This window comes from Ovis canadensis, chromosome 4 (genome assembly GCF_042477335.2).
Source record: "Ovis canadensis isolate MfBH-ARS-UI-01 breed Bighorn chromosome 4, ARS-UI_OviCan_v2, whole genome shotgun sequence".
Lineage (NCBI taxonomy): Eukaryota > Metazoa > Chordata > Mammalia > Artiodactyla > Bovidae > Ovis > Ovis canadensis.
In genome coordinates this window covers 126,774,457-126,801,799 of record NC_091248.1, presented here as the reverse complement: position 1 = coordinate 126,801,799, position 27,343 = coordinate 126,774,457, and the positions used below count along the sequence as shown (strand labels likewise).

General features: G+C 46.9%; 1 protein-coding gene and 1 pseudogene across 2 annotated transcripts; one reads left to right on the top strand and one right to left on the bottom strand.

The window, feature by feature from the left end:
- Positions 1-877: 877 nt before the first annotated feature.
- On the bottom strand, positions 878-26,856 carry ZNF398 (zinc finger protein 398). 2 transcript variants are annotated; one of them, XM_069587040.1, is made up of 6 exons: positions 26,514-26,856; positions 22,969-23,325; positions 16,338-16,464; positions 15,284-15,397; positions 6,466-6,579; positions 878-5,234 (listed from the first exon to the last, which is right to left on the bottom strand). In XM_069587040.1, exons 1-6 carry the CDS (start codon positions 26,535-26,537, stop codon positions 4,087-4,089), a joined length of 1,884 nt encoding a protein of 627 aa, XP_069443141.1. In that variant the 5' UTR covers positions 26,538-26,856; the 3' UTR covers positions 878-4,086. The 2 variants fall into 2 exon arrangements, with proteins under 2 accessions (XP_069443141.1, XP_069443140.1); XM_069587039.1 differs by having other exon boundaries at positions 22,969-23,364; positions 26,514-26,830.
- On the top strand, positions 12,589-13,121 carry LOC138438954 (glycine cleavage system H protein, mitochondrial pseudogene; annotated as a pseudogene).
- Positions 26,857-27,343: the final 487 nt, after the last annotated feature.

Sequence of the window (27,343 nt, the reverse complement as noted above, 5' to 3'; positions counted from 1 at the left end):
ATTCCACACCTTAGAATCTGGACCAGCTGGTGTCACGGCACACACAAACTTAAGGGAGCCAGGAGATACGGAATAGGTAAAAGAACAGGCTAAATGGAAGCAATAGATGGGAGGCAGGAGCTAAGTCATCAAGTGGCCACGCGCTTCTGCAGCACGGCCTCAGTTCCCTCTCTAGTTGGCCTGCACCTTTCCTGACTGCTGCCGATCTGACACCTCTGTGTGCCAAGCTCTATGCCAAGTACTTTCACAGTTTCCCCTTAAACCCTGACACATCCAAGACCTAGCATCATTCTATGTTACAGATAGGAAAACTAGACTCACGATGATTAAATTGTTATGTCACTTCTTACAACGTCAGGACTCGCTAGGTCTGGGCCAAACCCATGCCCTACACCACTAAGCTGCACTAACCCACAAAACATGCCTTTGCGAGGCCTGAGCACTCCCTGTCCCCATCTCCCGCCCATGTGCCCCAACCGGAGGATCCTCTGTTTCTAAGAGACTGGCTCTTCCCAAGTCAAAGAATGTCCTTTGTGTAAAACCCTGTGAGAAGACTGCTTCCTTTGTAGGGTGAAGAGGGCAGGGTCAAAGGTTTCCACCAAGAGCAGAGAACACGGCGCAGACGGTAACAGAGTTCCTGGTCTGTGAGAGCATTCTGGGAGAGTCTTACTTTTCCTCCCAGCTTCTCAGTGGTCCTCAGGCAGCTGAGGAGGACGCTTTTTATTGTCTAAGAAGCTACAGTGTGGGATGTAGCTGGGGGTAGGGGACAGGGAGACAGTGTGTTCTGCTCCTCCTCCAGAGGACATGTAAGCGGAGTTCTCCATCCCATTTGGAATGAACAAATAAAGGGACTCGGGTTCTCTCTTATCAACCAGACTTTCTAAGACTGAGACAGTAAACATTTATTACTCCCAGGTAAGCTCTAGAGTCTGGTTCTGTCTGAGATAGCGATGGATACCCAAATATTTAAAAATGCTCCACAAAGAAGCCCAGCGGAGTCCCCCCAGCGGGAAAGTCTGCAGGCTGTTATTAATGGTGAGGGAAGTGCTGTAAAGCACTGCTAGGAAGCTATGTAAAGCAGCCAGAACCCGGCCAGGGTGTTCTAGTAACAAACACCCAGCATGAAAGATCAGAGTCATCTTCTTTCACTTTCCAGACGGTCAACTCCATTTAGGTTCACATTGGCGGCTGAACCAGAGGTTCGTCTTACAGTGATAACGAAAAATCTAGTAAGGAAGCAAAGCGTGAATCTGGTTACAGTCAACAGTTGGATCCACTCCGCGGAGATGGTGCCTGTTGATGTGCGACAGTACACACTTCCTGGCCAGAGGGCCGACTGATGGAGCGCAGGTTTCCCAGTCTTCCTCCTTCCTACTGAGTCCAGTCAGGATGACCAAGCCTCAGATACTGTTAAGGGTATGATTTATCTCAGAAGCCCCTGCTGAGCCAAGTTACTCTACACACTGGAGCCTCTCTGTTGGACTTATCTTTCCAAATGGTCTTTTTTCCCCCACTTATCCACTTTTGCATCTCAAGCAAACAAATTCTAATTTAGACCCAGCCTGGGTTTCTATGTGGTGAGAAGACTGTGGGAGGGAAAGGAGACCAGAAGGTACAGAGGCTGCACCCCTGGTCCGTTTGACAGTTGACAACTGGATAACCTCCACTTCTATCTTTCTGGCTTGACCCTGCCATTCCCTTTCACTCAGCTTCATGGCTCTTACCTCGTGGGTACGTGAACTCTTCACTTCTTGCCAAACTGTGAGTCCCGGTTGGCTAGAGTTCCTTGCAACAGGGACTGTGGGACCTCTCTGCAGCATTTCAATCCCCAGGTCTCTTTCATTAATAAGCTGTGTCCTCAGGAAACCTTCGAGTAAAAGAGGCTTCTCCAGGTCGTTTCATCCATCACCACATCTAGTTCAGGGAGGGGTGCCTTCTCTGGCAAACCCTGGAGAATGTGCAAGTCCGTTTCTTCAGAAGGGAGCTCCCCACAGGGGGACAGCACTGTGATTCTTCTTCCTTTTCGTTAGGGACATGCAAACCAGAGCTGGATCTGTCTCGAGTTCCTGGCAGGGAGGTGGTTACCCGTGAAGCTGGAACTCGGGCTCTGAGATCCCCAGGACTCCCCAGTTTCCATGGTAGTGGATCCAGATCCTAGCTAGAAAACTCTTCAATCCAGTATGTCAAGGTTCTGTTCATCATCTCTTGGTGTGCTCCATACCCTTGCCTTCAGACTCTAAGTTATGACAGAGGACTAGGTCTCACACACATCTCTTAGGGCTCCTGTGATGCCTGGTGTTGTGAATGTCACAGAGCAGATATTTTATACATGTGATTATCCAGAGAGCAGCATGTTCAGACAGCACCCTCCTGGAAGTGAAGCTGGCTGGGCTGACACTTTTTCGTAGTGCAGTCACACTTAACTAGGCAGGGTGAAGTGTGCGCTGGGTGACGATGGGGAAAACGGGTCCTTCCCTTATCATTTTGTCAAGAGAGTGTCTTGCCTAAATGCTCGCAGACCTCGTCCCAGTCACCATAGGGAGGTTCCGGGGAAACAGGAGAGTGCCAGAGGTACAAACAACTTTTCTGCCCAGGACTTGGGGCTTCTGCGCTCTCATCTTCTATCCCAGTTTCCAACCGGGTCAACAACAAATCAGACTGATTTCAGTCAAGTTTCAGCAAGAACTTCTCTGCCTTGATTTTGCTGTCTTATTTTGCTTTCCTTGGATAACAACCAGAGATAGAGATAGGATTTTGGCAGGAGAAGGAATGTACCACAATATATATATTTTTTAATCCTAAAGGTTCACTTTTTCCCTTTCACCAGCCTCACATTGCAGATGAAAATGTGAGATCTGTAAAGGGGAAGTGGCCCGACTGCAAAGTCACTTAGGAATGGGACCAGGCTCAGATGCTGCCTGGTGACTGACCAACCCTTTCAAAGGTACACATGGTGGCAAATTTCCCCAGAAGGAACACCAGCGGGAAGAGGTTGCCCTTGCCCTGTCTGGCACTTAGCTCTCAGGGGTCTATGAAGCCCCTCAATCTGTCCATCACCAGGAGGGGTTGAGCAGGCAATGCCGGCTCAAGAAAGCTGCATTTTAACTGTCATCTCACTACTGAGGAAGCAAAAGCTGAGAGGCCATGGGCACTGTCCAGGACTCTGTAATGCTTCTAGAAGGTGCTGTAGCCTTTTCCGTTGATGATTGTCAGAATATCAGACACCAGGAATGGAAAAGCCAACCTACTGGCTTGGAAACGATAAGGAAGAATATGACATATAAGTGGCTCTCAGGAACATGGTTCAGGCACAAACTCTAGGCTGTTCTATCATTTCTCTGGGATCTCTAGCTTTTAAAGCTGGGGCTGCATATCCTGCCTCCAAGTTCTTAACCAGGACCTTGGCAAAGCTTTCTAGTAGCTTAAATGGCAGTAAAAGCCTGGATGCTTCAAATTAAGCTGATGAAAGAATTGTTCTCCTTAAGAAGCTTTTAACATCAAGATTTTTGCTCACTCAATATTAAACAAAATATATTAGAAGGATTACTCTGGGAGACCTAGGAAGGCAGTCTTGAGTCATCATTTTGGGCAGGGCAGGACACTGGAGCTCTGCTAGGGGAGCAGGAGCAGGGGGGAGGGCTTGGGCACTGGCTTCCAGCAGCCGTCACACGACCAAGGAAGTGAGGAAGGTTCGGGCAAACATTCTCTGCCTCACGGTGGGCTTCAGTGCTTGGAGGCTCTTCCATACACCTGACTCTACATAGAGCTCAACCACTCTCAACTTACTAACCTATGATGGATCATCAGAGGCTGAACCTTGCTTTCCAACCTCTGCGACATTCTTCTAACTTCTGCTTCGGTCATATTTTTGAAAAGATGGGGAAGCTGGGCTTTCTTCCAGGTCTTCCTGGATTTCGCAACGTGGTGCTCTTCCCAAGTTCCGAAACTCAAGCACTGTTCTAGTCAAGTGTTCAGGACCCCACATTCCTCGATGTGCCAAGCAGTCCTTACCGCGGGGTGAGGGGTGGCGGGGCTTTCCTCTTGCCCCTACCCTGCCCACATAGATAACCCTGAAAGGAGACAGCTTTACAAAACCGCACCCCCACTGCCTTCCCCATACCACTGATTGGCCTCCAGACCTTCCGGATTGACGCCCAGGGCCGAGGCTTCCAGCCCGGGTAGGAGGGGCCCCGGCGGGTCCGGCGGCGGTCCAGAGGGGTCCCGGTCCCCGCCGCAGCCACCCCCGTGGCCCGCACGCAGGTGGTCCTTGAGCGTCTGCTTGTAGCGGAAGCTGCGGCCGCATTGGGCGCAGGGGTAGGGCCGCTCGCCCGTGTGGATGCGCTGGTGTTTCATCAGGTGGTGCTTGCGGATGAAGCTCTTGCCGCAGTGCGTGCAGCTGAAGGGCCGCTCGCCCGTGTGCAGCCGCCGGTGGTTAAGCAGGTGCTCCTTGCGCATGAAGCTCTTGCTGCAGTCGGTGCAGGGATAGGGCCGCTCGCCCGTGTGGATCATCTGGTGGCGGATAAGGGCCGAGTGGCCGTTGAAGTCAATGCCGCACTGCGGGCAGGAGAAGGGCCGCTCCTGCGCGTGGCCGCGCTGGTGCAGCAGCAGGCTGATCTTCAGGCTGAAGCTTCGGCCGCACTGCGCGCAGCGGAAGGGCCGCTCGCTGGCGTGCGCTCGCCGGTGGCTGGCCAGGCGCGCCTGGTCAGCGAAGCGCTTGGGGCAGTCGGGGCAGGGGAAGGGGCGCTCGGCGCTGTTGTGGACCCGAAGGTGGTAGGTGAGTCGGGACGGGTGCGTGAAGGTCCTGGCGCAGTGCGGGCAGGTGGGGGGCGTCTCGCGGGCGGGGGCTGGGGGGCCGCCGTCGGCCGGCGGGGGCAGGTGCTTGGGGCACTGGGCGCAGGGGGCGGCGTGCTCGCCCGGGGGGCCGCACTGGTGGGTCAGCAGGAGGTCCTGGCTGAGGCTCTTGCCGCAGTGGTGGCAGGAGAACACTGGCTCCCCGGCCGGGGGCGGCAGCGGGTAGGTGCCCAGCTGCGTGAAGGTCACTTGTCCCTCCGAGGCCTCGGCCAGGTCGGCGGCTGGACGACCAAACGGTGCCAGGGGCGCGGACTGCGGGCTCTTGAAGGTCACGTCCGGGAACGGCTCCTTAGCTGCGGCTGCTGGTGAAGTGAAGGCGACGGGCACCTCGGGGCACAGGGAGGCTCTGGCGAGGCCTTCGGCCTTGATTACCAGCTCTTCGTCTGCAAGAAAGAGCTCAGGGTCACACCCGGCCACCCCCTGGGCTCCCTGCAGCTCTCCCGGGTCCCTGCCCGGCGCAAAGCAGGAAGTCAGCAGACGGCTGAGACAACCACCAGGGTGTCTGCCGGGCTCGCGGTCCATCACCGGAGAGTTCGCTACCCAGCCTCTGCGGTGCTTCCGTTTGGACAAGAAGGGCCCTGGCATCTGTCTTTCCAGTGACTTTCACTGTTTCATTACTGGCACACACACTCTGAGGTGTTCTCTGCTGCCTGTTGTGACCAGGCCTAAAATCGTCTATTTATCTAATCCTGTTCCTCCTTACTCTGTCAGATAAACCCCTCAACATAGTTCTCTGTCCCTTTATCTTTCAGGAAATACAGTACGAATTTCTGCTCCTGTATCTTCGCTCACCCTGCCCTCCCTTTTGTAGAGTATACCCGCCCTTCCCAGCTTCCTAAGTCACACCCAAGCACTGGTACTGGTTTTGTAAGTCCAGTTCCAGCTTCATGTCCTTCTCAGGCTCTATCTAAATGCCTAGAGGATAACTGATGGAATGTCCTCCAGACTCCTTATTTCTTGTGTATAAGTTAAGTCATCCATCCCACTCACCCTTGACGTTTAATAATAGGCATGCCTAGTACTGAAATGTGTCCCTCCAACAAAACTTCTGGAAGAGCAGAAACTCTTTTTCTCTTTTGATTTTCCAGGGTCTAAGCACAGAGCACAAAAGACAAATAGGTTGCATTCAGTTGCATGAACCATTGTGTCTCCTCTGACCTTGAGATTCTCTCCTGTTCAGATGGCAAAATACAGATGGCGCTAAGTGTCTTAGAAGACAGGTGTTTTCTCCTGTCCTGGTTTTGTCCTTAGGGAGAGCTCCTCACTAAGACCCTCATTTGTGCCTTGGCTTGTCTCCCCTACCCCCATCCAGCTTCGGCCCTTTCTACGCGATCCTCCAATGTTCTTCTGCCCTTCTCTCCCCTCATACTTTTCATCCGTGTGCACTTCTTTTCCTTCCTCTGACAGTTCTAATTTGTCTTCACATTTAAGAGTGTGTTTTCTCACTTAAAATTTATCTTAGTTGGATTTCAGTTTCATTTCTTACTTGAACAAGCCTCCCCCCGCGCACTTTTCTTATTCCTCACCCACTTCCTTGCCTCCACAACCCCACTTCCTCTGCAGCTTCTACTCAGTGGTCTGACATACTCTGAGCCTGGGTGGCTTGGTACTCACCAGCATAGGTGCCTTTGCACATGTCACTCTCCTTGGGCTCCTGCGGGGCACCAACCTGGGTCTCTTCCTCTTGTTTAATCCAAGACAGAATATCTGATGTCGAAATGCCAGGCTCTGTGTGTGGGGGGGAGGGGGTGTGGGGGGAAGAGAAACGTCTTCAGGGCTTGACTCAGAAAGTGGAAATAATCATGCTGGTGTGCTGAATACTACATTTTGCCCCAATATTTATCTCTAATTAACTATAACAACAAAACAAAATCAGCCTTAAAAAAACAAAAACACATATAACATCCAGAGAGCCAATTCAAAAGGAAACCAAATGTATGAATCTTTCCATGATAGACTCACCTTGATTCACTATTTTTGGTGGTGAAAAGTGAAAGTGATAGTCACTCAGTCATGTCCGACTCTGCGACCCCATGGACTGTGGCCTGCCAGGCTCCTCTGTCCATGGGATTCTCCAGGCAGGAATACTGGAGTGGGTTGCCATGCCCTTCTCCATGGGACCTTCCCGACCCTTCAAAACAAATAAAAATTTTTATTTTGGAGATGACATCCTGAAATCACCTAGAAGCATGAGTACCTTTCATTTCATCAGCACACTTACTTTCAGAGTGTTTTCACATTTTTCTCTCACAGCATTTTTATGAGATAAGGAAGCAGGGGATCTCCTCTCCATTTAAGTTAGAGGGGGCCCACAGAGGTTAAGTAAATTTCCAGTAAGGAAACATTTACAGTGAAACACCAGATTATCAAAGGTTTACTTTAAAATACAGAAAAAACCACCACCGAACAAACAAGACTGACCAAAAACTTTTTAAGAATGTTAATTTAAAAACAAATATATTATCAGAATTACAAAATCAGGTTTAAGCACAGATCTGATTGCTCAGAAACATTTTTCAGGTTCCCAATTCCATGTTCTTTTCAAGACAGCATATTACTTTTGCTTATTAATGACACAGGTTTTTGTTTCCTAAACCCTGAGAGTAGGGAGAATAGTATTTGCAAGTTCCTCAGGCCTTGGGGATTCTTTGGGAAAATAAAAAAGAACAGCCTCTAAAGATTTTGCACATAACATGCCTCATTTGATCAGTACAGAAACAGCTGTGCTTGCTATTCCAGCCAAGGTCTATATAGCCTTTTTTGGCCTAAAAGAACAAGCTGGCACATTGACAGGGTCCAGAGAGTAAATTCAAGCTCTCTATATTATTTACCAAAAAAGCCTTGTATGCAGGTTATGGTTTTATTCCTAGTGAATGAACAGAACTCACTGTTATTGCTCAATGCCTTTTAAATAAGTTAGAGACTGCTGGGATCTAAAGGTATACACAAAGCAGAAATAAGAGGTTGGACAAGGCCCAACAGACTGTCAGGTTATGCAGACAGACAGGAGAATACAGGGTTCTATACACATTGTGGGCTGCCTTTTGAACTTCCTACTTTGAGCTACAAGGCTGAAGTGTATTAACTACAGTCCAACCTTATCTTTTCCTCCAAGATTTTATAAATATTATACATGTTTATACATATTATAAACATATGTATATAATATATATGTTAACTGCTTCATTCATCAGTCTTCTAAATAATGAGTTAGTGCTCTAGAACCTCCAAATGTGATTCAAGTGGTTCTGATTACTTTTTCTCTAGTTTATCATTACGAACTCATAGAATGTTATATATTTGGTGAGTTTCAATCCATTGCAGTCATTATTCTTTTCTGAAACCATTTTTTAAATTGAGTATGATTAATTTACAATGTTGTGTTAGTTTCAGGTATACAGCAAAGTGATTCAGTTCTACACACACACACACACACATATATATATATATATATATATGTATTTTTTGTCAGATTCTTTTCCATTATTGGTTAATACAAGATGCTGAATATAGTTCCCTGCATTATACAGTAGGTCCTTGTTGTTTATCTATTTTATATAAAGTAATGTGTATATTGGAGAAGGCAATGGTACCCCACTCCAGTGTTCTTGCCTGGAGAATCCCAGGGACGGGGGAGCCTGGTGGGCTGCCGTCTATGGGGTCGCACAGAATTGGACACGACTGAAGTGACTTAGCAGCAGCAGTGTGTATATGTTAATCCCAAACTCCTGATTTATTTCCTTCTCCCTAACCCCCACTAATTCCTTTGGTAACCTTAAATTTGTTTTCTGTGTCTGTGAATCTGTTTCTGTTCCAGAAGTAAGTTCAAGTCATTATTCTTTTCGATGCTCAAATTGTCCCTTTTTGGCTAGGGGGAACCCCTTCAGATCAGTTCTATGTCTTTTCACATCATCAAATCTCTAGTTTCCTCCATTTCTGGTATAACAAACTAGACCAGATTCATCTTGCATGTTTTCCACTCCAACCACACAATCAAAATCTGAGAAATGGAATTTAGAGACCATAACATGGATGATAAGGATGCTAATTGTTAATAGGTTGTCACTGCTTCTAGGTCTTTTCAATAGACAGAGCTATAAAATACCATTTAGAAAAACAAAATATAATGAATGCATATCAATATTTATGAAACTGCTTTAATACTTGCATCTGTTCTCTCTTATCCTGAGAATCTTGGTTCCCAATAACACTGCATAATGTTTGCTTTATCTGAAGGTACATTTCAAAACTATACCAGTATTATTAACAAAAGTATGGACTCAACTTGAGATTTTTTGTGGTATACAGTTTATTTTTTTCAGCATGTTTGATTTTGTATCTTATTTTTCTATGTAAAATATTTACAAGGCTCCAAAATCAAAAGTATAAAATACATTTAAAGAGATCTAGCTTCCGTCTCTAGTCTCTTTCCTTGTGTAGGTAGCCATCCTCCTTGGCTTTCGTTTTAATCTTCCATACATCTTCATTTTTTCCCTCTTTAAGAGGCATACTACACCAACTGTCCTGGACCTTATTTTTTCCTTCACAATATATTCTGGGATGCGTGTCTGCAGCATTATACAGAGACCCTCCTCCTTCCTTTCTGTAGCTGTACCATTGTGCATTCAGCGTCTCCCGCTGATGGGCATGTGGTTTCTTTCCAGTCGTTTGTTACAGTATTAGTCAGCAGCCAACCATAAAAGCTGAGGAGGACTGAAACACCAAGGCGGTTCTCCAGAAACGGGAGTGGCTATTGTTCCGTTCAGCATGCCTTCACTGAACCTGGGGAACCCTGGGAAGGAAACCCGGGGTCTTCTTGAATAGTGATGCTAAAGTAAGTTCCTCCCGTCATTTAACTAACTAAATTAGGACAACAAAGTAAATATTTATTTTATTAAATAACTGGGTCTTAGCACTGCTGTCACTGAGTGCATGGAATATGGTTGTGCCTGCTACACTCGGTGGGAGTGGTGGGAGTGCAGGGCTGAGCACCTTTCGGAAGTGAGATGAAAGCAGCCGGAGACGGGAGTGGTCAGGGGGCCTCGTGTGTCACCTGCCTGGTGACAGAAGGGCGACTGCTGGCCCAGTCACAGGGGGACCTGGAGCACATCCTCACAGGCCTGGGGGACCCTAACAGTGGACACGTAAAGAGACATGGAATAAAAGTGAAATCACAGGTTCATGCAAGCAGCAGGCTTTGGGGAAAGCTAGAGAAGAGAGAAACGGAAAATACTGATCAGGTAAGAGGAAATCAAGAAATGCTGAGGTTTTAGGTTCGAGAGGTGGTTAAAATAGAAAGGCAGACGGCAAGAAAATATAAAATTTTAATGTCTACGCTGGTTGACTGTTATCATGTGTGCTTTAAGCAGGTAGGGCCCAAGCTGTCTGAGAAGAAGCTGGAGCCTTGAGGTTCTGAGATGTGTACAAATGTATTATGAACTAAGTGAGTTAGAACTGATGCTGAGATATGAATTCTTAAGCAGAAAATGGATATGCCTGGTACATGAAACTACCATTGGTAAAGATACAAAACTCTTTTTGCAACTTTTGTGAAGCAGATATGGAACTGCAGGTATAACACAGCAGGTGATTATGTTGTGTATTTGTGTACTAAGCTAAGTTTTATTTCCAGGGTAATTCTTGTCTGCATGTAGGCTAAACAAAAATAAAGAGTTTACCATATTGGAATGTCTTAGTCACTGATTTTGTTTAGGAAAAGATGGTCTTGCTGGACAAGAATGACCAGTGACAAAGGAGATAAGGGCGACGGACCCTAACCGATGATGAGCAAAGAAGTCTCCTCAGGACTGCAGGTTTGGGAATGAATTTAGTTTACTTTTCTAGAATGTAGGCTCAGGTCCATGGCTTCCAAACTAGAAGAAGGGCTAGATAATGGGCTTTTGGTTGTTATTCTGTCTGAACTTCTTAGTTAAGGCTTTTCTCCGAAGAATTCTAAAATACTGGAGTTCAATATTACAACTATCAGTGACCAGATAATGGCCACACATACACACACAGAGCTGGTCTGCATTTTGGCCCTAGTAACAAAGAATTTCAGAAAATCTCAGGTTTATAGTTTTCTGCATCCTCTCATTCATTACTGTTTTCTACTAATTGAAGCAATTTTATCTAAGATATGAGGCACCAGTGACTGCTCCCTGGAAGGAACAATAATTTCTTCATCAGATTCAGATAATGGTGACTAAGACAGGATATAAAATGAATTCCAAGATATTTGGACATAAAAAGGAGGGGGTGCCACAAGGTATCCTTACTATCCCCAAATCTATTCTACCTGTATGTATTTTTACTTAATTACAATGCATAGTTCTTCCTAAAGCTCTAAAATGGAGTAAGATAATAAACTATGGGCTTTATAAGAAATAAGGATAAAAATCCAAACATATTTTAGAAAATTGTTTCTAAAAATACATCAGTATTTTAATATGAACATACTGGTCTACTAACAAATTACACAGGGTGTTAAAGTTAATTTTGAAGGGCCTCCCTGGTGGATCAGTAGTAAAGAATCCAGCTACCAATGAAGGAGAAATAGGTTCAATCCTTGATCTGGGAAGATCCCACATGCCGAGGAGCAACTAATCCTCTGTGCCGCAACTACTGGTCCTGTGCTCTAGAGCCCAACAGCCGCCATGACTGAAGGCCGAGTCCCCTAGAGCCTGCGCTCTGCAACAAGAGAAGCTATGGCAACAAGAAATCCTCGAACCACAGCTAGAGAGCAGCCCTCGGTGGCGGCAACTAGAGAAGAGCCGGCACAGCAACAAAGACCCAGCACCGCCAAAAATATATAGATAAATAAAATTAAAAAAAAATTTTTTTAACTTTAAAAAGATGATGAAGTTAAAGAAGAGAATAGCTGCTTGCTCAATAATGAGAAGTTTTTCTTCTTTTCTTTTCCTATTAGAATAAGATGGGAAAATGATATAAACAGAGTAAAGAATAATCAATGAAAAAAATATTTGATTAGTCCCATTTCTGAAGTGGCCCAGCATTAGTATCCACCTGGCATCCACGCGGACAGTCTGTTAGGCACCTTGCTGACCAAACAGTTAACACTATTCTCCACTGAAAGGAATCAGGATGTTTTTAATGTGTTAGGAGAAGGAAAATCTAAAGTGGCCCCATGTCAACACAGCAGGCCTGAGACTGCCTGTCCTTGGAAGGCCTGCTCCCAAGGTTGGCCCCTGGCTGACAAGTAGTTCCCTGTGCTGATCTCAAGCTCTCCTCAATGTTAAGAGTGCCTCGCTGGGTCTCAGCTGTTTCTACATTGTGGTTCATGCTGAAGATCCACTCCCCTTCTGGGAGTCTGGAATCTTGGTACATGCCAGACAGAGGGGGCCTATGGGACCAGCCTTGGGTGCTGAGTCTCTGGAGAGCCTCTCTGGGAGATGATACTCCATGTGTGTTGCCACAACTTGTTGTTGGAGAAATTAAGTGTGGTCTATGAGGCTCTACTGAAAGGGGACCCTGAAGCTGGCCCCCAGTTCCCTCCAGGCTGCATCCTGAGCACCTTCGATCTTTGCTGATTTTGCTTTGTGTTCTTTCGCTGTAATAAATCTCAGCCCTAAGTATGGCTATATGCTGGGGCCTCTGTTCTCCCAGCAAATTACTTGAGTGTAGAAGTCTTGGAAACCCCAACACAGTCAGGAACTTTTTTTTTTTATGGAAGCAAGTACTGGCCGGCCAGGGTGCTCTAGGTGCCGCGCGGAGACCCTCTGCACCCGTGCGAACATGGCGCTGTGCGCGGTGCGGAGCGTGCGGGCCGCGATCGGCAGCCTGCGCGCCATCTCGGCATCCAGTGCGCCCTGCTTGCCACAGCCCTGGGGACTGCGAGTGGGTACCATCCGGGCGCGCACCGGCCCTCCTCTGCTATCGGTGCGGAAATTCACATAAAAACGCGAATGGGTAACAATAGAAAATGGTGTTGGAACAGTGGGAATCAGCAATTTTGCACAGGAAGCTTTGGGAGATGTTGTTTACTGTAGTCTGCCTGAAGTTGGGACAAAGTTGAACAAACAAGAGGAGTTTGGTGCTTTGGAAAGTGTGAAAGCTGCTAGTGAACTCTATTCTCCTCTATCAGGAGAAGTAACTGAAATTAATAAAGCTCTAGCAGAAAATCCAGGACTTGTCAACAAGTCTTGTTATGAAGATGGTTGGCTGATCAAGATGACATTCAGTAACCCTTCAGAACTAGATGAATTAAGAGTGAAGAAGCATATGAGAAATGCATAAAATCTATTGAGGAGTGAAAATGGAACCGCTAAATAAACTACTTTGAAACAACTTAATCTAGCATAGTTGTCTTAAATTAGTAGTGGATAGATATTTAAGAAGCAACTTTTAGCAAAAGAAACTACTTGTAACAATGTTTCCTGAAGAAAATACCCCTTAACTTTCTAATGACTTCAGATAAACACTGTGCATCTTTTCCACAGCATCCTGTGATTTTTAGGCTAGGCTCCAGTTATAATATTCAGAATTCCTGAAATTATCTCTGGTAAAACTAATTACAAAAATTATGTAATTCAAGGATAACACGGTTATCTTAAACCTTGTATGACACTGTAACTTGCTTACAGCTATCCTTGGATTTGGGTCAAAATTATCTTCCCACTAGAAATAACTGCCAGTGGAGAAAAGTTTGTTAGTTGTATAGTGCCCAATGAAGAATATTACTACCTTAATTTTGCAATATACTGTGTTTGCTGGTGCTATTTTTAATACAGTGAAGTAACAGCCTTGCAGGAGAATAAACAATTTAATAATAAAATATCCAACTTTTTAATCATGAAAAAAAAGAAAACAAGTACTGAGGCAGTACTGAAAGGACACAGGAGGTGGTTTAAAAGTCAGTTGTTGACAATTTGAGCAACTGAAAGAAAGCAATTGAATTAAATGAATAAAAAGTCATGAAAATGTAATTAAACCTAAAAGGGGGAAAATATTAAGGGTTCTAAAGGTTAGACATGCATGATTTTTTTTAAATGCTATGTATTGATCAGTCTAAATTCTATGACTCCTATCTTTAAGTTCAGGTAAATAACTAGGCTGGTAATTACCAATGCAAACTAAAATTCTAAAGAATAAAACCAGAGTATTAAATAAATTCAATGCTTACACTGTTAATTTTAAGTAAAAATACATTAAAGCATAAAAGGTGATTACCCACAAATGGAGTCTTGAAAACCAAGGTAAAAATAAATTGACAAAGCGGCAGCTAAATGAAACTTTCAAGTATGATCACAAAACCAAATTACTTACACCATTTCCATTCATCCACAAACAATAAAATGACATACTCATTTTCTCTCACTGAGGCCTATGTCAGGTAACTAATAAAGCTGACTAAGGAGCCACTTCCAATAATGAATTTTTCTGCAATCAAATAACCCATCTTTACTTGTGATGTGATTTTAGACCATTATTTATATCCAAGGTATAGAGATTAATAAAATTCAACCTGTTACACTGCCTAAATATAATCACCTACACATTCTTAAAAACAATATGTGGCAGACATACATTCCTCAAAATTCAGAGAAAGTTCACTTGAGATTTGAGCATTTCATTGTATATAAAATGTGTATCACAAAATATATAAACAAATATTGAACTCTAGGTTAATTATATCCATGCCGAACTAGTTAGGAGGAAAGGTCTTGCTATTTGCACTGATTTTGAAATACACAGAAAATAGGATGTATTGATGGATGGCAGAGGGATGCAGAGATGGACACACATATAATAAGGAAGTAGAATAAAATGCCAGGGATAGAATCTTAAGCGATTGGTATCTCTGTGTTCATTGCAAAATCATTTTGACTTTTCTGACTGAAAATCTTCATAGTAAAATGCTAGGAAAAAAAATACCAGTGCATGGAATGAGGATGGGTTGTCAGAGATATTCATCTCACAGAGATGTCTGGGGGATGAAATTTCTATCTAGCAAACAAAATCTGTATGAAATTTTTCTGGTAACAGGTGGGACTTGAGAGAAATAACAACTGAACTTGGGCTAGCAATCTTCCCCCCATAATATCAAGTAGATGCAAACCAAAAAAAAGTAGGGGGAGTTAATTAGTGATAACTGGCTCCCAAACTGGGCAAAACCCACTTCACCCAGATGGGCATCATTAGGTCTGCCCTTTTCGTGCATCCCTGAGGGACCATGCAGACTCCCAGCCCCTCAACACTTCTGAACAGCTGGACACATGCTCCCTCAATACTCTCAGGCATGTGCTACTGATGGGTGAAGGCTTTGGACAAGGTGATTTCCAGGCCCTGCTGACCCATTCACAGTCTCCTTGCTTTAGGACTGAGAGCCTCCAGAAGCCCCTGCTTACCTCTGCTCCAAGCTATCACCTCTGACCAGGAAAGGGAGACAAAGGGTGGATCTCTCTTCTCCACTCACCTTCACCGGGGTCCGTGGGAATCCCGCTCTCCTCTGGCCCAGCCTGGTCCTCTGTATTACGGTCTCCTTCCGGCTGAATCTGAGATAAGACGTCGGGTTGATTCATGGCATAATCTACGAGAAGAAAATGGGAAAGAGGGTATGACAAGTGATCAGTGAGGATGACAACTAACAGCCATCGAAGCTGAACTGAAGGCTGTGAGGCCCACAGTCCCAGGGAATTTCTTTGAGTCTAGCACATGGGTCCCCAAGGCATGGTCTGGTACCAGTCTGCGGCCTGTTAGGAACCGGGCCACACAGCAGGAGGTGAGCAGCCGGTGGCCAGTGAAGTTTCATCTGCTGCTCCCCATCACTCATATTACCACCTGAAACATGAGCCCCACCCCCATCCATGTAAAAACTGTCTTCTTCCACGAAACTGGCTCCTGTTGTCAAAAAGGGTGGGGACCACTGGTCTAGACCACTCTCCCCATCCATTCACCTCCAACCATGGACAGTGTCTATTGGGAAAGCGGTGGGAGGAGAGGTGATGAGTGAGAAAGGCTTCTATACCCCTTGAGGACCGACTGCTGCCTCCATGGAGTAAGAGTGAGGGCCCCTCAGTGAGGAGAGGCGAGGCCCACTGACTGCCGCCTCCATGGAGTAAGAGCATGTGCACCTCAGCAAGGAGAGGCAAGGCCTGCCGACTGCCACCTCCATGGAGTAAGAGCAAGGGCGCCTCAGTGAGGAGGGCCGAGGCCCACCGACTGCCGCCTCCATGGAATAAGAGCGCCTGCGCCTCAATGAGGAGAGGCGAGGCCATAAATAGACAGGACACCATGGAGACCACTGCAGCTGGCACACCCACACCCCTGAACTTCACCCTCTGTCCCCTGACTTGGCAGAAGGAGAAACTATGACTTCCTTTTTAGCAAGGGTGAATTGGACATCTTTGGCTTGGAACCAGAAATGTATGAGGACAGAGGGAAAATGAGGACTCTGGAGGAAAAGGGGTTGCTTTGAGACTGCTCCGAGCTGCTGTCCCCTCATTCAAACGGTGCCAACTTAGCCTCACCCATGGAGATGAGAGACTCATAGTTGCCCTTCATGATATTCTTGTAAAGTTCCTTTTGCCATTCTTCTAATTTTTCCCATTCTGGAGTGGAAAAGTAGATGGAGATATCATCGAACGTCACAGGCACCTGCAATTATAACACACTGGGGTTAGTTTCTCTCACTGCAATTCAATCACTCTACTACATCACCTCTCTACTATATGCCTGTAGGCAAGCTAAGTTGTTTCAGTCATGTCTGACTCTGTGCAACCCTAGGGCTGTAGCCAGCCAGCCAGGTTCCTCTGTCCATGGGATTCTCCAGGCAAGAATACCGGAGTGGGTTGCCATTTCATTCTCCAACTATATATATTCCTACTAGTTACAAAAAAACCTATGTGAGATGCCAAAAGGATATAGGGAAGACTTAAGACACAGATCTAACCTCCAAGAGTTGATGATGTTTTCACTGTGACAAACTTTAAGGCTGTGAGTTTTAGTCATCAATAGAGAGAGGTACAAATGCAAAGCAGTATTTAATTCACAGAACAGAGCCTATAGTGGATATCCATGAAGTACGAGGCTTATCTTAAGCAGCAAGATTATAAATATACAGTTTCAGTCTAAAAGAAGCATACGACTATATTCAGCTTAATGACCTGGACAACAGATTTTGGAAACAGCTATAAAGAGGCTGGACTAAGTCTAGAAAAGGTGGGACTTTGGTCAATCCTAATAGGTAGGTTATAAACAGACCTAACAGGAATGGGAAACATACTTAAGCATGGAAAATTAGAGAATGCATTCAGAGTTCAATTATGGATTCTGCCTAGCTGGAGTCAAGTTGCATGAAGGGAATGGTCATAAGGAACCCCACCTTCCAGCATAATGCTATCTAAAGCTAGGAGCTTATCCGTAGGCAAATGGATATGTCTTTCTGTAGAGAAATCCAAGAGGGGCCTAGGGTATTAAGGTACCAGGTGTGGGCACTGTCACCTAGTATAAAGCTTCTCTACTTCTGCCATCATCATAACGGCTCATTCTTCCTTCGCCCACTTGAGAGCTTTCCACAGTTTTATTCTTAAATATGAGTTAACTTTTAAATACCATGACCACTGAGAAATCCTACAGCATGACCAAGATAGACTAAAATGAAAAGAGGGGGAGGATGAGTGTGGAAAAACTAGGCAACAGAATCTTTATAAAAACCTTACTAGTAATACCATAAGGATTTGAGAGAGATTAAATCCATAAAATAAAAACAGGATCCTATGGAAAAAGGAAAGAGAATGAGAACAACCCTGGTAATTTCATATATATATGTTCGTGTGTATTTTTTCTCCCCAAATTAAAAAATTCAATAAAAACATACTCATCTTCATAAACTTCACATATCCTTTAAAATACAAAGGTCTATACAATTCTGTGAGGCAATTACATTTTCTAATTGTTTCATCTGTGTCATCAACCATAAATTTTGTTCCTTAGGAGCTACTAGCATCATAAACTACTCATTTCACATCCTGTTCAGCATCTAAAATCCAGCTGAGGGCAAATGTAGATGAACTCAATAGTCAAGTTTTTATCTAACCTCACTACACAAAAGATGTGTGAAAGCTTACAACAGAAACACATATGATAAAATGACAAAAAGGAAGGATCAGTATGGGTTTCTGGTTCAAGATGGTGAACTAAACACACACGTACTTCCTTTCCCACCCCAGTTCCATTGAAATGACAGCAAGTCAGACCAGGGGGCACTAAATATTAGTAACAGTACCAAGAACGAGAAGGAGAGGGTGTGCCCCAGTCAGAACTTCTGACGAGTTTCTCACTGAGACCTAGAGGACGCGCGAGTGCTGGGGCTGGGGTACAAGGAAGCGGCATCTCTGACAACGCACGGGGAAGGACCGCAGCGAGGAATGCAGAGAACGGCAAGCTCAAAGCTGGCAGAGACACTGAGTAGGAGTAACAGTGGCTGGAAACTGCAGTCTGAAGGTCTATCTTTGGAACAGTAGGGCCCCCTCTCTTGTCCTCATCAGCCCTGGTAAAGAGGCATTTACCCCAAAGCTGAATCCCAGACTTCATCTCTAAAGAAATCTAAGAACCTGTCTGGAGACAGTACCCATACTGTCCCATCCACTGTGCCCCATCCTGGTGTGGGGCTAACTCAGAGTCCTGCCTCACTCCTGGCCTCTTGGTGGGCCCCGCACTGCCTGTTTGCTCCTTGCATGGCACCCTGAAGTGAAGCCCACCTATATGTGGCATCTAAGGAGAGAGTCTCTCGTGCAAAAGGAAAGATCCTTTGGTTAAAAAGACTGACGGGACGGTAGAGAAAAATGCAAGCTTCCTCTAATTACCCTATTAATCAAATCCTTCGCTTATAAATATGAACAAACAACCAAAAAAAAACTACAAAAAATCCTAGATTAAAAAATATGTATTTTAAAAAAGATTACTCAATACTAAAAAAAGTAAAACTGGGACTTCCCTGGTGGTCCAGGGGCTGAGACTCCATGCTCTCAAATGTAGGGGGCCCCAGTTCGATCCCTGGTCTGGGAACTAGATCCCACATGCCACAACTAAGAGAGTGAGCCGCAACTAGGGACTCAGTGTAGCTAAATTAAAAAAAAAAGTAAAACTGGACTTCCCTGGTGGTGCAGTGTTAAGAATCCACCTGCCAAAGCAAGGGCCATGGGTTCGATTCCTGGTCTGGGAAGATTCTACACGTTGTGCTGTAGCCTGCACGCACTGGGGCCCACAAGTCACAACTACTGAGCCCCTGTGTGACAACTGCGGAGCCCAAGTGCAGCAACTACTGAAGTCCACGTGCCTAGAGCCTGTGCTCTAAGTGCAGCCAAGAAGTAAAGCAAATGAATGAATGAATAAGCAAAATTAACAGCATCGAGATGAACATACACTACAAAAAAATCCTAGATTTAAAAAAACACATTTTTAAAAGCTCTAACACATATTCCCAGAGACATCCAAGTAGCTATTGCATCCGTTAAAAAAGAAAAATTCAGGCTGCTTTAAAAAAGGAGAAAATAAATATTCTTTACAATTAAATATACAATTGTTAAAATAAAAGTCAGAAAGGCTGGAAGGAAAAGTAACAGAACTCCAGTTTAAAAGGTGAAAAATACGAAGGAAAAGTTAAAGAGACAAAGACAAGAATCCATCATCTGTCAAACAGTAATTCCACAAAGAGAACAGAAAAAAAAATGTGGATGGGGGAAACGAAAGATTGGAAAAATAGAATCACAGAAGAAAATTTCCCAGAGCGGAAAATCAGTCTTCTGATTGTGAAAGGTGACACCAAGCGCCCAACATAAATTTTAAAAGACGTACACCCAAGACATAACAAGTACAAACAGAAGATAAAAGCTTCCAGAGAGGGAAAAAAATATATTTCTTACAAACAAGAATTGATTTGTTATTAAACTTTTCACCAATGGCATTTGATGTAATGAAAAAAAAGGACTGGTGCCTTTAAAACTGTGAGAGAAGTGGAACATTACTCAGCCTTAAAAAGGCAATTCTGACACCTGCCCAGACATGGATTGATCTTGAAGGTGTCAAGCCCAGGAAAATACTCCCTTACAAGGAAACAGATACAGTATGAGCCTGCCTAGATGAGGACCTGGAGCAGACAGATTCACAGAGACAGAAAGCAGGACAGGGGTCACCAGGGGCTGGGGGAGGGGGTCCTGGGAGGATTTATGGGTACATCACTAAAGTTTTGCAAAATGAAGACGTTCTGAAGATGGATGCTGGTGGTAGCTGCGTAACAAGGGAAATGTACGTAATGCCACTGAACTGTCTATTTAAAATGGTTAAAATGGTAAATATTTTTTCTTTCACCCCCTCCCCTAAAATGGTCAATTTTATGTCACACATATTTTACCACAATTCGAAAAATGAAAATTAAGAAACGATTTTTGAGGGAGAATTATTTTGAACTTAGCATTCAAAAATAAGGGCAGAGTAGGAGCATTTTCAACAAATCAAGGACATGAAACTATTCCTATGGCCCATATTTCAATCTAGTAAATCTTCTATATATTTTAATTTCATGAAGTAATCTTTGAGAGGAATCACATTATTTTATATACAAATTGGAAGTTTAAGAAGGACAGTTTAAATGTTATCCATTTACCCATAGACAGTAAGTAACTTTAACTTCTCTGCTATTCTTATGGCCCAACAGCAAGTTTAAATTACTCCAAAGAACTTCAGGAAGCACTCAGTTACACACACACCATACAGCGGGGAAGGTTCTCTCTCAGATGCTGCTCTGACCTTCCTGGCCACCTGCTCACCCCTGTTCCTTGAAGGGGTCTCCATCCCCTCTGTTTGCCCCCCAACCCACACTCAGTCTTCTATCCCCCGCTCTCTGCCCTGCAGCAGCTCTTGCAAGGTCCCTGGTGAAGTTGTCAAACTGCATTCACCATCCTCATCTTTCTAGACCTCTCAGCAACGTATCAGCCCACATGACCACTGTCCCTTGACCCTGTGACCCACACACTCACTGGCCGCCACTCCCACCCCTGGTGCTTGGTCCTCGGACTCGTTTCTCCTGCCTCTCCACCTTCTCTCCCAAGGTCGTTGCTTCTGGCTTCATGACTTATGATACAATCTGCACGTCAATGATTTCCAAATATTTCTCACCTTTGAGCTTCAGAGACCGATTAGCAGCACTCCTGAACATATCCCAGGCATCTCAAACACCGCCAAAGGGGCACTAATTTCTTCCCCACCTCCATAAATGCCAACACCATCCCCCCAGACCTCCAAGTCAAAAACCTGAGAGTCCGTGGTTAAGAGCATCTGCTCTGGAGCCAACTGCATCACAATCTAACCCTGCTATTTATATTTACTGACTGTATGAGCTTGGGCAAGTTAGACTTCTTATGAAAGTAACCCAAGTACTTACAACAGTAAGTGCTCAGAAATTATCATGCAGTAAATTTACAATTATTATTGTTCTTAACTCCTCATTCCCTAATTCCCATCAGGAAATCTTACTGTCAATTTTACCATCAAAATGTCCCAAATCTGCCCGCTCGTCTCCCCTTGCACTGCTGTTACCCTCAGCCAAGCCGCTCTTGGCCCTCCCGCCCTGACGGCTGCCTTAGGGTTTTCTCCCTGCTTCTGTTCTTACCCCCGTGAGCCATTCTCCAGGTAGACGCCAAAGAGATTCTTTCAGAATATAAACCAGATACAACTCCTCCACTTAAAACCTTCCAACCTTCTCATTCTAATTCAGATAAAGACCACATTCCTCACCTCGGTCTCCAGGGCCCTACACTGGTGGTTTACAACCAGAGTCGCATGTTAGAATCGTCTATGGAGTTTTAAGATCAATGGTTAGGCCCCATCCTGAACCTGATAAGTTAGAACATCTAGACATGACGCCCATCAGAATTTTCAAGGTCTCCCAGATGACTCCTGTAGAACCAGGGCTGAAAAACCCTGCCCTAAACGAGTCACCCCCGTGTCTCTGGACATGCACTACTTGTTCACGGCACACCAACTGGTTGGCCTTTTTCCTTCTTTTGGTGTTCCAAGTTTGTGCCTTTGGGACTGTGGACTAGGTATTCTTTCTGCCTGGAAGGTTCCTGTTCAGACCTTCTCCCAGTAGGGTCCCTCCTGTCATTTACTCTTAGCCTAAATACTTTACTAGACCTTCCCTGACATCCAATCTAAAAAAGAAATCACCAGATAACACTTTTATTTTTTACTGAGGCACTTAAACGGATTTATTTTGTTTGTTTGTAACGTCTTTCCCTCTAAAATTTAAGCTTCAGGGGAGCTTGCATGAATTGTTCACTGCTGTGCCTTCAGGAACTAGATACCAAGCAAACAGTATGTGTTCAAGACATACTTGTTGAATGAATGAATAAACAGGTTTTGGAAACTAGCTGCCTCTGTCTTCCAGAGCTCAAGAATGGCGTTTATTTCCTGCTGTTTTATGGGCTATTCCCTCTGGAGAGGCTGGGCCCTAGCACTAGAGCGCACCTTGTAAAGGGTGAAGGACAGGCCCCCCATGGATCCTAGCCACAGACAGCCCCCCGTCCTTACACCAACCATTTGACTCTACATCTCATTCCTCTGTCCTCTTTTTTTCAAAACCAGGATTCCCAACAAATTCAAATTGACTGATTTCAATGCTATTTAATTTTGTTTCCAATCAAGACTGCGGCAGACAGGTTAACACAGAAAAAAAGTGACTTGGCCATAATGGGTAGGAGAAAGAAAAAAAAAATCCATCTGCCGGATAGCCAGCTTTGGGCCAAGAAGAGTCTTCCAGTCTGAAGTCTGACATTTTCCATGATCAGAACATGTAAACTGAACATGGAATGCTTCCCAAATAGACAAAGAGCCACTTCCTGGTTCCTTCAGCCTTCACTGATTGACCAAGACCACCCGTTACTAACAGTCTAAGGATGAGGGGAGGACAGAGGACGAGATGGTTGGATGGCATCACGCACTCAATGGACGTGAGTTTGAGCAAGCTCTGGGAGATGGTGAAGGACAGGGGAGCCTGGCGTGCTGCAGCCCATGGGGTCACAAAGAGTCCGACACGACCGAGCGACTGAACAATAGCAAGGACGAGGGGTTGCACTCCCCACCCCGAAGTGCAAGGCCTACCTTTGGAATGTCTCCTTTGATACCCGGGGGCAGCCGCAGGATCCAGAAGTTCCTGTTCCTCAGCAGGTTCTCCAAGTTCTCCAGCCGCCTCTGCAGCAGCCCGTACTCCTGCAGCAGGGTCCCCAGCACGGCCCATTTGCCCTCCAGCTGGTTTCCGAGATCTGCCACTGTCTTCTCACAGCTGGCCAGCTTCTTCTCTGCTGTCCCCGTCCTGCCCTCCAGGTGCAGCAGTCGCCGGCTGTGGACTTCTACCTTTCTCTCAATGGCCTGCACGGCTGCTACCACCGTCCACAGGGAGATGGCCGCGGTCTGCAAGTGAGCTTCGTTTGCCGCTGGGGCTGCGGGGAGAGGGAGCGCCTGCAGGGAGGTAAGGCATTCGGAATCCCATTCGGAAGTCTGTGCGCAGTGAGGAGATGGGAGGAGACACTGAGTGTTAGAAGGGGCCCTAATCCAAAGCAAATCAGATGAGCGCTGCTTCCGTGGCCAGTTGCGATTACCCTAAGTACAGTTTTAGTACTGCCTGCTTAAGCCTCATCTTTGTGGAGCTCAGTGGCACCAAACGCCAAGAGAACTCATGGGTGGATGAGCTAAGACAGTGACCAGGTGAAACTGGACCAAGCAGCGACCTGGGGCATTCCCTGGGGTGGAAGGCCCTGAGCCAGCCCCCCAGGGGCCAGGCTGCGGTGGCATCCTCTGCCTCCGCAAAAGCTCGAAATGCACCAGGATCTCTCCAGGTTTCACCGAGCTCCGTGCCCTCTGATAAACCCCTTCTTTATTGACTTAATTAAGCTCCCGCCCGTCCACCACCTGGCTGACAACCACGGCCACACCATGAAATAGTAGTTGAATAAGCTACGAATGTTGCGTGTGGAGAAAACACAGTGGCTCTTTTCTAATACTTGCAGGTTATAAAACCGAAGGCAGAACAGACTTGTTTAATCTGATCCACTTTGGGTTACTCCAGAGGGCAGACAGAACTAGAACCAACATAGAATTTTCGGGAAGGGAAACTTTGGTCTGTATAAATGAGTATGGAACTAGGTCTTTCCAAGAAAATAACAGGCTCCCCCCTCCCCTGCTCACTGAGCATACTTTGAAACATGAGTGCATTTTTGTTTTGTTTTTTTTTTTTAATGAAATTCCTACAACGAAGAGGAGGTTGGACGAGGATATCTCTGCAAAGCCTTCTGGCTATGAATTTGATAACCTGCTCTCTGGCCACAACCTCTGATCTCTCTGGCTCCCACGACCTTACTCTTCTCTCACCTGCTCTGCAATCCCATTGAACCCTTGACCCTTCCATTTGCTTCTGGTTTACCAGCCTACTCCAGGCTTTGCTTTCTTCCTTGGCTGATCATTTCAGCTAACTTCAACCCTTCACTTCTCTTTCTGCCTCAGCGGCTCGGCTAACTTCCAGCTTTGAATCAATTGTTCTTATTCTCTGTTCCTGGAAGGAGGCTGGGAAGCCCAAGGAAATGAAGTCACACAACAGGGTAAACTGGTGTCACCACACACCCCTGGTCTCTAAGCTCAGCAGGGACACTACACTGCCTGGTTCCCACCATACTGGCCATTATAAGCCCCTGGCCCTCTTCAACTTGCCGTAAAAGCGCTTCTCAAACTAATGAGCACATCTGGAGATCCCCTTAAAATGCAGACTCTGACTCAGTAGGTCTGGGAGGAAAACTTAGAGTCTGCATTTTAAACAGGCTCCCAGGTGATGCCAGCACTGCTGGTTCAGGGATTGCAGGCTGAGCCTCCTGTTTGCTGCAGGCCCCCTGCCTCTCAGGAGATGACATGGCCTCCTACTTTAAGAATTAAGAGTAATTAGACCCTGGAGAGTGGGAATGGGGGGAGTCTCTCTCAACTTTCTCTTCTTTTTCTTCACACTCCTCACTTCAAATTCAGCAGTAGCTTAGTATATATGCTTTCTTCTTTCCTTCCCTCAGGAAAAAGATTCATCCTACTCTAAACCTTGGGCTCTGAATGCCACCTCCTTCCACATTTTAAAATACACTGATCTTATCTCTTTTTCATAATCAATATTTCAATCCCTCCTGAGTCTTCTCCATGGGACCTGCACTGTTCAATATGGTAGCCACGTGTGGCTACTGAAAACCTGAAATGCCCTCATTTCAGTTGAGATGTGCAGTGAGTATAAAATACACACCAGGTATTGAAGACGTAATATGAGGAGGCGTATGTAAAACTTCATCGATAATTTCTTAACACTAATTACACAGCGAAACATTTTGTATGCACGGGGCTAAATAAAACATATCATGAAAGTTCATTTCATCTGTTTTTCTTTACTTCTAAAAAATGTGACGACTGAGAATTCCCAGCCGGCCTAGTGGTTTGAACTCTGTAGCTTTCACTGCAGAGGGTCTGGCAAAAATAAATAAATAAATAATACAGTGTGATTACGAGAAAATTTAAGGTTATCTATATGGCTTCCATTATATTTCTATTGGACAGGGCTAGCATAGACACACGATCATCTCTACCATATTGGAAAAACAAGATCCGAAAGGGAAAAATAGGTCTCCTCCGCTCTGTCCCCAGCCCCATTGCTGCTGCTCCCCTTTTCCTCCTCTCACTTTGCAACTCAGTAGGCCAGTCTGGCTCCTGAGCCATTACAATGGCTGAACTTGGGGTGCGCAGAGGCTTCTTAGCTGGCAAATCCTGGGCCCCCCTATCCAGTCCTGGTATTGATGCGTCCCTGGCTGGTTCTCACGAGGCTCTTGTATGCAGGGACGGTCTCGGCCAGCTCTGCTGGCTTAGCCATGGACAGAGCCGGCTTGGCCCCGCGGCCGGCCTGCGGTAAACATCCGCGGGATGAATAAACACGCAGAAGGTAATCCCGCGCTCGGAAACCAGCACTCGGCAATCCCGACAGAGGGCCTCCTGTGTGTCCGGCATCCCCCGACACGAGCTGGGCACTGGGGATCCCTGCGCTCCCGCGGTCCTTCAACACACCTAACTGTTGCCGTCACCCCGCATTTGTGGCTGCACGAGGCTTGGGGTGGGGGTGGAGGTGTGGGGGTGGGGGGCTGCAGCGAGGGTGACTCTTGTGGGTCCGCTCCCAGGGCTGGAGAACAGCTGATGAAAACATCAAATCAAGCCACCACCCTCCCCTGCCCCCGCGTCCTGCAGCGGGGCTGGCACCAGGCGGGGGGATTGTTTCTGAACTCATCCCTCCCATTGGGGTAAGAGGCTGTCTCTGCTGCAAACCTCCAAGCGGGATGGGGAGCCGGGGACTCGCACGGAGGTGCGGAGACCGCACGAAGCGGAGAGCGAGCAATCCCAGACCCGCGCTCGGCGTCGGTGTCCCCCCCGCTCCCTGGCCCTCCCCTGCTGGCGGGACCCCGAGAGAGGTGTCTTCTGCTCAGTTGTCGGGGCTGCGCCGAACTCCGGGGCCCCGAGCCTGACAGGAGGCCGGCTCCCCGCCCTCCCCCGCCTCCCTTCGGGTCCGGGTCTCAGAGCCCGAGGCGCCCCGACCCTCCCGGGCTCGCTGCGCTCAGCGCGGCGCGGGCCGCCCTTACCGGAGCGGGGGCCGCCTCGGCCATGGCCCCTGCGTTGTCCGGCCCGGAGCCGGAGTCGCCGCTGCCGCCGCCGCCGCCCCACGCAGGCCGGCCCCCCGGCCTCTCCGCAGGCGGCGCGCGCCCGGCCCTGCCTTCCCCCGCCCGGGCTCTCGCTAGCCCGTCGGGCCCGGCCTGCTCGGGACGCGGGGACGCGGTGGAGACGCGGGCGGCCGTGCGGCGGAGCTCGGGTGGCGGGCGGGTTCGGCCCCACTCGCTCGGCCCGCGGCGACCCCTCAGCTGGCGCTTTGTGGGCACAGAGCGCACCCCGGGGACCGCTCGGGCCTAGACGCGCCGCCCGCCAGCCGCGGCAGCGCGCCCCCTGCCGGCCCCGGCGGCCACTTGTGCCCCACCGGGCTTCTGCTCGGCGTCGCTCGGCTGCGCTACGGAACTCAGGGGGTCCGGTTTTCTCACGAGCCCCCGGGAGTGCTCCACAGATGGGTACTCGGGGCCCAGCCACAAACCGGGGCTCGTTCTGGGAAGAGTTTTTCTTCCTAGACCCCAATCAGCGGGAGCCGCCTGAGGGGAGGCGCCAGGGGGAGGGCCGCCAGTTGCAGGAAGGTGGAAATGGGCGGAGTGCCAGGGCTAGGTGCTGGACCGGGGCGACCGGAGCCAGTGGGTTAGAATGAGGGACAAGACACAAAGATCTGTGATGGAAACCGCGTTCATCACTGGCAGAAACTGCAGATGCGGCTCCCAAGGGGAAGCGGTTCCCGTCCCATGTGGACGGTGTCAAGACCAAAAGTTACTCGGCAGTGGTCTTTACATCTCGGATGACATGACGGGAGCTGTGG

Bases quoted from the DNA above. Each gene is read 5' to 3' on its own strand.
- ZNF398 (XM_069587039.1), bottom strand. From the start codon at position 26,537: ATGGCCGAGGCGGCCCCCGCTCCG. The intron at 23,365-26,513 runs GTAAGGGCGGCC...CACTGCGCACAG, and splicing joins CCGAGGCGGCCCCCGCTCCG to ACTTCCGAATGGGATTCCGA. The intron at 15,398-16,337 runs GTGAGGCTAAGT...TTCTTCTCGTAG, and splicing joins TGAGTCTCTCATCTCCATGG to ATTATGCCATGAATCAACCC.